The sequence below is a fragment of the Corella eumyota genome, chromosome 1 (assembly GCF_963082875.1).
Source record: "Corella eumyota chromosome 1, kaCorEumy4.1, whole genome shotgun sequence".
In the NCBI taxonomy this organism is placed as follows: Eukaryota; Metazoa; Chordata; class Ascidiacea; order Phlebobranchia; family Corellidae; genus Corella; species Corella eumyota.
Genome location: NC_137490.1, coordinates 945470 through 957523, shown reverse-complemented (window position 1 = coordinate 957523; position 12054 = coordinate 945470). Strand labels below are relative to the sequence as shown.

The 12054-nt window shown below is 27.0% G+C and overlaps 2 protein-coding genes across 2 annotated transcripts; one reads left to right on the top strand and one right to left on the bottom strand.

Annotated features, from left to right (window-relative positions):
- Nucleotides 1–5137: 5137 nt before the first annotated feature.
- Nucleotides 5138–7523, bottom strand: LOC145763481 (uncharacterized). Its single transcript, XM_082574937.1, has 3 exons — nucleotides 7204–7523; nucleotides 6337–6559; nucleotides 5138–5954 (listed from the first exon to the last, which is right to left on the bottom strand). The coding sequence occupies exons 1-3, from the start codon at nucleotides 7444–7446 to the stop codon at nucleotides 5185–5187; spliced, it is 1236 nt and encodes a 411-aa protein (XP_082431063.1). The 5' UTR covers nucleotides 7447–7523; the 3' UTR covers nucleotides 5138–5184.
- A 1381-nt stretch (nucleotides 7524–8904) lies between these two features.
- On the top strand, nucleotides 8905–11695 carry LOC145755705 (small ribosomal subunit protein eS26-like). Its single transcript, XM_082571957.1, has 4 exons — nucleotides 8905–8961; nucleotides 9946–10081; nucleotides 10571–10690; nucleotides 11510–11695. The coding sequence occupies exons 2-4, from the start codon at nucleotides 9957–9959 to the stop codon at nucleotides 11622–11624; spliced, it is 360 nt and encodes a 119-aa protein (XP_082428083.1). The 5' UTR covers nucleotides 8905–8961; nucleotides 9946–9956; the 3' UTR covers nucleotides 11625–11695.
- The last annotated feature ends 359 nt before the right edge of the window (nucleotides 11696–12054 follow it).

Sequence of the window (12054 nt, the reverse complement as noted above, 5' to 3'; positions counted from 1 at the left end):
TTTTTTCTAATTTTTATATTAAAGTTTTATTAAAACTAAATGACACATTTTTAAAATTATTAAATCTATTTTTCTTCTTTTTTTTATTTTGTTTTTTCGCACATTGATAAAAGAAAATAATAAATACGATATACAATTAATATTACAACAATGCGACGGGAAAAAATGACAAAATTAATTTAATGAAACATGCCAAAAGTAATAATGTTTAAATAAAGATTTTAAGTATGTTATGGCATGGTCACCAAACCCAAAATCTTTTTTTATTTAAACAATAAACATCATAAAATACTAAAACATTTAAACAACAAACAACAACATCTCCCATCAATCAAAACTTGACACTTTTATTATTAGCTCATAATATCTCCATTTTCCCCAGTGATAATATCGCTTATGACGTCATAAAACACTAGAGAAATTCGCTCCGCGAGACGTCGAAAGTCGGGCCGAGGTGACTTGCATTGTTTTGAAATTGTGACGTCATAGAGAGTTCGTGTCGTAGCGAATATAATCGCGAATCGTAAACATGTCGTCGATTAGAAGACAGACGAGGTCACGTGATTAAAATTGGCGCCAAAATCGAAACCGGTTTCAAATCGATAAATTTCGACGGCGCGGCAGAAAACCGCGGATTAATATTAAAATAAATCCATTAATGCTCGCGCGTGTGAGGCAGGTGCATTTGTTAACTCCCCTGCGTCATAATTAAAGTATTATGAGGATCAATATCTATTTATGACGTCACAATACATTAACGTAATGGGTTTCAAATTTTTACAACTTACTAAGTTAAGATTTTGAAATAATTTAAAAAAATTCTTTAAATTAAAATAAATTTTTGATTTTTAACAAATAAGAATTAATTTTAAAATAATTTCTTATTTTTTAATTTTTTGGTTTAGTTTTTGATATTTCTCTCAACTTGCCAACTTTTTACAAATTCAATGATTCGTGTTTACTTATTTAAATTTTACTAAAAACGCTTTCAATATTTTACGAAAATTTTCACATCCAGTTATAACATAAACTGTACCCTAATTTATCCGACATTTAATGCTAATAATAACACTTTAAAAAGTGGACCCGGACAGCTAGTGTTAATAAAGCAAAAACCACCAAATTTAACCAATTTTTTACACCAAAAACTAAAAAAAAACTAAAAGAAAACTTTATTAAAATTATTAACAAAAAAAATTGGGTTTGTTGACCATGCCATAACATACTTAAAATCTTTATTTAAACATTAATACTTTTGGCATGTTTCATTAAATTGATTTTGTCATTTTTTCCCGTCGCATTGTTGTAATATTAATTGTATATCGTATTTATTATTTACTTTTATAAATGTGCGAAAAACCAAAATAAAACAAAAATGATATTTTTAGATTTAAAATAAACAGTTGGTTTTAGTTAATTTATTGCTGACTATATTATTTTGTGGATTTAAGTTAAACTAAAGTTTAAAGTTTTGATTTTCTTGATTCTAATCCGATTTTAATTTAAATAAACGAATTTTTACTGTTTAGAAAACAGATTAAACTGAGTTTGTTTATCTGTTACGTCATAATCGTCTTATGACATCACAACTTGTTGGTTTGTTTATGAACAACTCCCTTAAAATCGGGGTTTTATGACGTCATATAATGCGATTTATTTAAATATTTGTTATTTTTTGTATATTCTGTTCGTTTTAAATTTGATTTAAAATTTTGTTTATTTTAAAAGATTAAGTTGATACAATTAACAATAAATTAAAAATATAAATGTCAGTCATTTTTAAGTTATATTAAAACCATAAAATTGATTAAAATTAGGTGTTTTTTTTTATTTTGGTTTTTCGCACATTGATAAAAGTAAATAATAAATACGATATACAATTAATATTAGAACAATGCGACAGGAAAAAATGACAAAATCAATTTATTGATTTAAAACATGTCATAAATATTAATGTTTACATAAAGATTTTCAAGTATGTTATGGCATGGTCACCAAACCCAAAATACATTTAAAGTTATGAATATTGGAACATTTATTTTTATCGATTTTTTAAAAATAGTTTTAGATTTTATCGCTAACTTTTTCCCTAGTGAAAAAAACAATAAAATTTTTTTTTTTTCCCACAAATAAAAACTCATAAAACTCAGTAATTAAATTAACTACAACCCTTCTATGTGACGTCATATTGATTTATTGTGACCCGGAAAACAGGATAGACAGGTAAACAAACCCGGGTTGTGACGTCAAAATAAGGAATTGTTAAACGGGGAAATATAAACAGGAAAAATTCAAGTACTTGCAGATAAAACAAAAAAATATTTTTTTGGCATTTTTTGACATAAATTAATTAAAATTAATAGTTTATTAGAATTTTAATTTAATTTTAGATAAATTAGTCTAAATTTTTGGATATTTTGGGCATTTTAAACACCATTAATTCCCTTATTTTTGTCTAAAAATTCATTTTTTATAAACGTTTAAAACGTTGGTTTTATAGGTCGTGGTAATGTAGTAAAACTACTTCAAACCTAATAAATAAAATCCAACGAAACCTACAAAATAAATCTGTAGTAAAGTTATAAATATTGTAATTTACGTTTATACTGCCTCAGGCATATTACGATTAAAGTCGTTAAAATTTAATTTTCTAGTCTTGCGAGGTGCTTTCCCGTAGTTGATACTTATTTGTTTGTTGATAATTACACCATCTTGATAAGAGAGTGGTGCAATACGCGGAGAAGTAGCTAAGCCGGAGAAACGCGGAACCAACGGAATTTAATGACCAATTATAACCCTAATTAAAAAAATCGGTAATTTACTAAAAATAATAAAAAAATTGTGAATAAATTAATTTTTTTTTTAATTTTGGTATTATTCCGCGAATTTCCGCGCTTTTCTCGTTCCGTCTTTTCCGCGCTCTCGCTCAGTTAAGAGCGGTATAAGGCGGGTCTGGGCTTGCCTTAGTTAAAAGCCCAATCAGGCTCTCAACATAATACTTACATTCAACTTATGTGGCTAACATGCCTTAACCTGTCTATGGGGTTTAACTTTTTATTTGGTCTCTTACTTGGTCTAATTTGTGATTGTTTACGTCATTATCGCGTTATGACATCACAACTCGTTTTTTATAATCATTTTAGAGCTGAATTTTTTTATTGTCCGTGGTATTTTTTTCTTTATTAACTTTGAGATATAGGGGTTTTTTATTGTTAGAAAAATGGTTAATATTTAAATAAAATAATTAATTTATTGTATTTACACATCAATTTTTTCATTTTATTTAATAAAAATTAGTTATTTATTAATAGACATTTAAATATTGGTTTTAAATTTTTGATTTAATTAAATGTTTGTTTTTTAATTAAATTTTAACTGTAAGCAGGTGTGTTAAACACTTTCACCTAAATTGTTAGTTTATTGAAACCTCTTTTGAAATGCAAAGTAGTATAAGGTTAATATATAACTAATAAAAGGCGTTTATATTTTAACTGATATTTGCTAACCTAAAATAGTCAATAAAACCGTTTATTGTACGGTCTTTTAAATATAAATGAAAGGGCCTAAATTGAACATAAGCTTTATTATATATAGATTACAAAGTTTTAAAAGTATAAAAGTAATTTTTTAAATGACAATAAATAAAAAATATTTTTTGTTAGGTTTTATTCATGTTATTTTTTTTTAAAAACTTGAAAAAATCAAATTGTTTCTCGATTTAAAGGCCCGTTCACACGGCGTACGCGACCCAACGTAATGTAAGATTTTCCAACCATTTAAAATGTACAGAGTCGTTCACACGTACGAAATTTTGCGAAAGTTACGTAAGATTTCGTAAAGTTTTGTAGCCGAAGCGAAATTTACCCAAGATTTCGTAAGCGGTATACTTTATTAGATATGTTGTATTTGTTAATCCCTAGAACTCGTTAGGTTACGTAACGCAACACAGCGCAACGCAACGTTACCTTGTCGTGTAAACAGGCCTTTAAACGATTTATTTTCTTATCGATTTTTGGATAAAACCTCTAGCAAACCACCCGGCCTTAAATCTTTAATAAAAACCTCGATAAAAATCCAACCTTTCACCTTTTTAGAGAAATGATAAAATAGTCCATCTCCCAGATGCCAATATAAAAACAATTTCAATTTTTGTCATCAATTATTTGGGTTTTCTTAGAAAATTATTGAAATCAAAGCAAAAATGAATAATTTAAAATGTAAAATGAATTTAATATGTAAATTGCGATGGCTCAAATATGAAACAATGTTTAAATTGCAATTTAAAACATGATTTATTTATGAATTTAAAATTTTAAAATTGTACAATTTAAAAGCATAGTTAAGATTGTATTTTTATAAAATTTATGACATTTTTAACCATTTTATTATCTATTTATAACTGTTTTTGAAAAATATAAATTACCCTTTTATAATTAAAGTAATTATATATTAATAATATTGAACAAATTTAAAAAAAATTTAATTTTATATTAAATTTTGTCAATAAAGATATTGAAATGAAACTAAAAAATATAAATTCAACGATTTCTATTCAAAATCATTAAGGTATGACGTCACAATAAATCTTTATATTATCACAGGTGTCGTTATATATTTCTTTTTTGAATAAATTTATAAAAATAAATAAAAATTTCAATCATTAAGTTATAATAATATTAAAATCTGTCAAAATAAAAAATATTCAGTAAAATAAATATTGATTCATTGTAATTAGTGCGTAACAATTTCTCTTTAATAAACATAATTAGCTATTGAAACGTAATAACTTTTAAATTAAAATAATTTTAATAAAGTACAAAATATTGAACAATAATGTTTACATAAATTAACTTATGTAATATATTAAAATTTATTAATTCTAAAAATTGTTGTTAATTATTAAAGTAATTTGTTTTTATTTTTATTTTTTTCACAATTTACGTAAAAATAAAAAAAATTTACAAAAAACGTAACTTAAAAATAATAAACAATAAAAAAATAATTAAATTAATAAATTTTATGGCTGTGCTATGATATAAGTTGATTACATTTAAAAAATTGAATTTTAGAAGATTGAAACTCACATTTAAAGTTTATTAAACTCTGTTACCGCTCTTCAGCGCCAACCAACGGCGCGTATTAAATAGAAAAAAAATTTCTCGCTTTATTATTACGTAACAAAAGTTATTTAGAGATACCGTTAATACATAAACCATCTAAATTATTCGGACTAAAAGTTGTTAAAACTGGTTCAGTTGTTTCATATTCATGAACCTTGTTTTCAGTACAAGAAAACCTCACCGATCTTGATTTACAATTACAATTATTTTTCTCGGTAATATTTTGTGAATTTTGCGCTGGATTCGTTACGTTTACGTTAACAGAGGGCATATACACGTTTCTGTTAGAGTGTTTGTTTTGTGTGGGTTTTATTTTTCGTATATCAATAACAGCTTGATTTAGTTTAGCTGGTGTACTAGGTCTTGTAGGCTTACAGTGCTCACCTATTATACCTAGCGGTTTTTCGTCGAATATGAGAACTTTGTGACCTTGGCTTTCGACTATGCTCCGTGTTGAATGATTATTATTCGATCTCAACCCTGGAGATTGACGTCGAATCAGAATTCCACTTTTTTTCCCGAGTTTTTTTGTATCGTTGTTATTTTCGTTGATTTGAAACTTTTTGTTCAGCACTTTGACTATATTACGAAAAGTGTTATCGTTGCTACGGTAACAATATTCTGCCTCCAAACTCGACTTGTTAGTGTTAGAATTTCTTTGATTCTGGAATAATATTTTTGATGACGTAGTTGTGGGTGCTGAACCGGAACGAACGAGTTTCGATCGTTTTTCCATTTTGTTGCTGTAGAATAAAATCGAGTTTTTGTTGTCTGCTAGATGGCGTGGTTTGTAGTCGATAAATGGTTGATATACTGGTCGAAAGTTGTCATGTGCTAAAAATAATGTTGTTGAGATTTATTTAAAGCTAATACCCTTAAAATATGATTTTTGATTCTAATTTTAAAACATTTTTTTAGTATAATTTTAAGGTGATAGGTATTACATTTTATTAAGATATAATGTGTCGTTGTCACGTGTTTAAGCCAGAACAGTGACATTGGTGCAGCTTAAAATTGATATATTACAATAACCAACCACATTGGTATATTAAATATCAAAAATTATTTTTTTTTTTTATATTAATAATTTAATGGAGATTGATGCACTTTTTGGGGTTTTAAAAGAAACTTTTTATGACTATTTTTAAACAAATAAGATGCAGCCAGTTATTAACTTGTTAAAAATAAATATCCGAATAGATGTAAAGATATTTACCGCTTTGCTTCGTATATAAATCTGCATCGAATTTCTTTTCGTTTTTTAAAGTTGAAAAATTAGGGGTTGTCATCGTTCGAACTTTATCTGTTTGGGGTCTTTTTGGGACGAATTGGGTTTTATTTAAATTGTTTAAAACAGGGGTAAAATAGGGTTCGTTTATTTCTTTGTTTGGGCTTTTAGGTTTTTTTGTTTGTGAGTTTGTTTTTTGATAGATTTCCATCTGTTAAAAAATAAATTAACGTCATAAAATTATTATAATTAATACGGATAATTACAAAATGGATTATTTTTTTTTGTATATATCTTTATCCTCAATGTGGGATAGTCGAATGCGCGACCTAAACATAGATTAACATTTGTTACTCCGACCCAGTCTCGAGTTGCCTGTCGCAGTTTGGGATATTATATAGATTATAAATACCTAATAATTATACTGGTGATTAAGTGCTGGCTCAGCGGGAGTTTATACCGTTTATATCGCCTTACTCAAGGGCGCTACAGCATGAGAGCAGTGGGAATCGAACACACGACCTTATGGGGTGTAGCAAGTGTTCTTACCACTACACCACGCTGCCGGTCAAATTATGAATCTATTATGGATTATGAATCTGTTGCACGATTTATAAACTAAAAGTATAAATATATTCAAAATTAAATCTATCTCTTCTAATTTGTTAAACAGAGCAAATAATTAAGAGTTCTAAATACTAAATAATCTAGACCTTTAAAACAAAAAATATATATAGGCAGCATTTCCTTTATACATACACAATACATTAGTTTGTAATGCAATTACAGTTTTAATTTTTTAAATAAAGAATAAAGTTTAAGGGAAAGGAGATGACGTAATTGTAAAATACCAACCTTTAATCTTAACGTTGCGTTGTCTTGTCTAACTTGCTTCAATTTATTTAACTTCTCCTTGCAATGAAGCAACGAAACTCGGTCGAATTGGTTCGGTTGATTCGTCCCAATAAACATTCTATTGGTAAATGCATTATAGCTTGAACTAAACATGGATGTTTGCGGGTACGAATTGCGCACCAATCCTAATCTACGTTGATTGTTTTGACTTTTGCAGCGACGGGGTAATATTCCAACCGACATCTTAAAACTTTGATTTTTGATTGATTTTTTTAATTGCAATACTACTGTACCTATTATGCTCTTCCTAAATAGTTTAGTGTTTTGCTCTAGGATAAATTTATTAAAAACTAAATGTTAAATAAAAGATTAAAAATTGAATAGTAAAATAATATTTAAAAATGCTATATTTGCCTCTCCAAAACCTAATTTACTTTATTCTAATCAAGTAATACAATTTCTGTTTTTAAAACATGTTGAAACCAATAACTACAGCTTTATAGTATTTCATATTTCAAGCACTTAACTACACAAAAACTTCGCAACAAACATTAACGAAATGTTAAATGGATATTGCAAACTCTCCTTCTTACAGAAACGTAATGGGACTCACTTAGGCGAGCCTAAACGTCAAGTACTATTCAGATTGGCACAAAATCAAGAAAAGTAAACATTTCAACGACTAAGTAGCTTGTAAAGCACGTTCCCATTTTAGTTATTATGACAGATTGGTCTGCAAACTTTTACTTATTTACTTTTCTTTACAAACTGAAAAAATGAATAAAATATTAAACAATAGAATATTTCGTATCATTAAAATGACAAAATAGGCAAATACAACCAATGTTTTAAATATAAAAAAGTTTAAATTTTAATGAAATTCTATATACATTTTTTATTTTTTTACTTGTTTATTTTTTTTGTAAATATTTTTATCCTTGATGTGGAAAGGTCAAATGCGCGACCTAAACATAGTGTAACATCAGTTACTCCAACCCAGTCTCGAGTTGCCTATGACAGTTTGGGATATTATTGATTGGAATTGCCCAGTAGTTATGCTGCTGATTAAGTATTAGGTTAGCAGGAGTTTTTACTGTTTATAGCGCCTTACTCAAAGGCGCTACAGCATGAAATCAATGGTGATCAAACTCACGACCTCATGAAGGTGTAGAAAGTGTTCTGACTGCTACACTACGCTGCCAATTAAACTTTACATCAAAATTAAAACTTTTTTGTTTAAAGCTTGGCTACGTGATGCAATGTTAAATATAACTAAAGGGGATAACTTTTACTGTTTTTATGTCGCGGGGGACTCAAGTAAGGCGATACATATAGTTAAAAAAGTCGTCCCTAATAAAAAGATTGGTGCTTAGGCGATATATGTGCAACTACGTAACAAAAACTTTAAAATTTAACCTAAGAAAGTGCCCGAGTAAAAAAGGAATTAAATTTGTTGTTTTACATCTAAAAAAATAAAATATATATAAAGGCATATAAGTTTAGTATTTGTATCTTGGTAAAAACTATTTTATTTGGTCGCATAGCCCCTTATTTAAAGCTTATTACCAAAATCATATAAAATTTTAATTTTTTTTATTAAATTAAATATAATTAGGCCTACAAAAATTAAATTTTACGTTTTTAGAGTTTTTTTTATTTAAAAAAGATTTATTTAAAATATATGATTTCTATGTGCAAAGTTGTCGACATAAGTGTGTTACGAGTTTTGTTTCTTTTTGGTTTGGAAAATAAGACAAGGTATTGCATGAAAAATAATTTCATTTTTTTATTAGAAATCTGCTTAAATCCTTGTTTTTATAACGTTTTTGAATAAAAAGAAGTTGTATTTACTATAAATAATCTAAAAAGAATCAAAAAAAAAATAAAAATTTGTCAAAAAGATTCCTAGACGAGTTAAATGTAGACGAAAATTAAGACAATTTTTTTTACAAAATGTTATTTTTACCGAAAGTTAAAATTAGTTACACGGCAAGATTTTGGCATTTTATTAAAAGTTTTTATATTTAACAAAATGATAGATGTAACTGTAAAACAATAATGGTATAAGACTAGAGATTTTAAGTTCAGACTAAAATAATAGCATTACAAACTATTCGTCATAAATTTTTGATAATTGTGTTGTCAGTTTGCCCCTCAAGTTTATAAAAAGTTAACCAATCAGTTAGTTCTAATACTACAGAATTTAGAGTTTTACTTGTTTATGTTAGTTAAATTATAAACAATGTTATTTAAACATGTTTAATAATTAAACTTTTTTCAATATCAATAAAATTTATCTTAATTATTGAGTAATTTATGCCGGATATATTTGACAAAATCCATAAGTTTTGCAGTCAATGTTACATTCTGACATTATTGTTGCCAATTAATATGATATTTAAGACTTATACAACAAACCAATTGGTTTATTTAAGCCCTATATATCCATCTATAAACCTGTTATAAATACATAATTTTTTTTTTTTATTATTTTGGTTTTTCGCGCATTGATAAAAGTAAATAATAAATACGATATACAATTAATATTACAACAATGCAACGGGAAAAAATGACAAAATTAATTTAATGATTTAAAACATGCCAAAAGTATCAATGTTTATGCAAAGATTTTAAGTATGTTATGACATGGTCACCAAACCCAAAATTTGATCATGATTGTAAAAATATTTAATTTATAATTTTTCGATCATGATTAAACTTTTTTAAATTTTTTAATTCCAGGTTGACTCAAAATGACAGCTAAACGTCGAAACGGAGGTCGTAACAAGAAAGGTCGAGGTCACGTCAAATATGTTCGATGTGAGTCTTCAGGAGCTCGGGTTCCTAAAGATAAAGCGATCAAGAAATACATTATCAGGTTGGCATGTTTTGGGTAATCTTTAATGAATTGTGAACTTAAATCAAGACATGATTAACTCTTAAATGTCAAATTATGCTAATTGAATGGCCTCTAACTGAACCAACATAATTTCATAACGAAATGTATAAATATTATTTGGCAGAGATTATATTGTGCATACATAAAAGGTTTTATTTAGAATTTTTCATGTTTTTTTGTAGTTAACAAGATTTATGTTTTAAAAGGGCGATTATTTAACATTTTTCACTTATATACATTATAAAACTTTTTTCTCTTTATTTAAGCGACCAACTCAATTATTGTATATATATAATTAGTTTTATATAACCTTTAAGAAAGAGTGTATTAAAGAGTTATTGCTACAATATATATATACTATTTTGAAAGATTATACTGTACCTTTTTTATATTTAATTCTAAGAAAACATAGTAAAAAATAACAAGATTTATATTTTTTGTAAATTAATCAATATTATTACTTGACAGAAACATTGTAGACGCTGCTGGTATGAGAGATTTATCGGAAGCAAGTGTTTATGAATCTTACGCTCTCCCTAAAATGTATTACAAGGTTTACTACAGTGTCTCTGCTGCTATTCATTTACGGTGGGTCAAAATTAAAAAATATTGTTTTAAAATTGGTAAATATTCACATGCCAGTTTTTTATTAAAGTTTTTGTTTTGTTTGATATGACATTTAATTTTAAGAAACTCAAAAATCACTTGTTTCTAAGGTCGTTTTTTAATTGCTTTTTTTGTTATTTTGGGTTTAAAGAATATATTTTCAATTTGTAGTAATAATTTATTTTATTTGCACTTTGTTAAAATGTTTATAAATATATATATAGGTCTATTTAAACCACATTTTTAGGTATAAGTTTATTAAACAACAGAACCCATGTATTATAAACATTTTAAAACCTTTTTATTAATCTCTTTCTAATTACATTAAACATAAACATATTTTCAGTATGTTTTTTGTTACTTTTGTGAAACTTGTTTTTTTTTTGATTAAAGCAATTTTAGTTTTTGTAAATATTTTTAAAATTTAAATTTAAGTAGACAATAAAGAGTAAAATATAAAATATACTGGAACAAGTGGACCAAATAAATTAAATTATTTTAAGTAAAACCTAAGTATTGCTTGGATTGAACCCTAACCTCAAACCAACCTATTTAAAATATAACTGATAAATACGATGACCAATTTGATCTTTAGTCGATTCTGTATATTATATAAACAACAAACCTTACTTAGAAAATAGCTTATATTTTCTTTCATTAAATAAACCCTTTCACACTCGGAATACACTTAATACAAGTGATTCATTTGATACATTCGATTATGTTCATTTTATAGTTCCTGAACGAGATCTCAGAATTTGCTTTTTTCCTCTAAAATAAACCAATCTCTTTTCTCTTTAGTTTGGTAAAGAACAGATCCCGACTTGCCCGAAAAGATCGAACTCCTCCTCCCAGATTCCGACCCGGAGGTCAAAACCAGCAACAACAACAACAACCAAGACCACGTGTCTCTTAGTCACGTGACTGAACACGTGGTGAACACGTGTTTATTGCGTCGGCGTAATATAATAAAATGTTGATACATTATTTGATGTGTGTTTATTATTTTTAAGTGGAAGTAAAATTTTAGGGGTTTTAAGCAAGATTTTTTTAACTTAACTTGGATCACTTTAAAAAGTAATTTACGAAACTTAATGTCCAACAACAAGAACAACATTAATTTACTTAAAGAGATAGTTCGGTCGTAGAGCTTCTTTTTTAATTATGTTGGAATTTTTCTAACTTGCACGAGGATACCATTATTTTAAAAATTGGTCAAGTAGTTTTTAAGATATCGGGATTTGAAGGTAAATAGGGAAAGTCCCTACGCCCGCGGGTCACGTGATGCACAACGTCATCGTCCTAAGTTCGTATGCTGGCAGACATAGGAAAATAACCTTATTTTG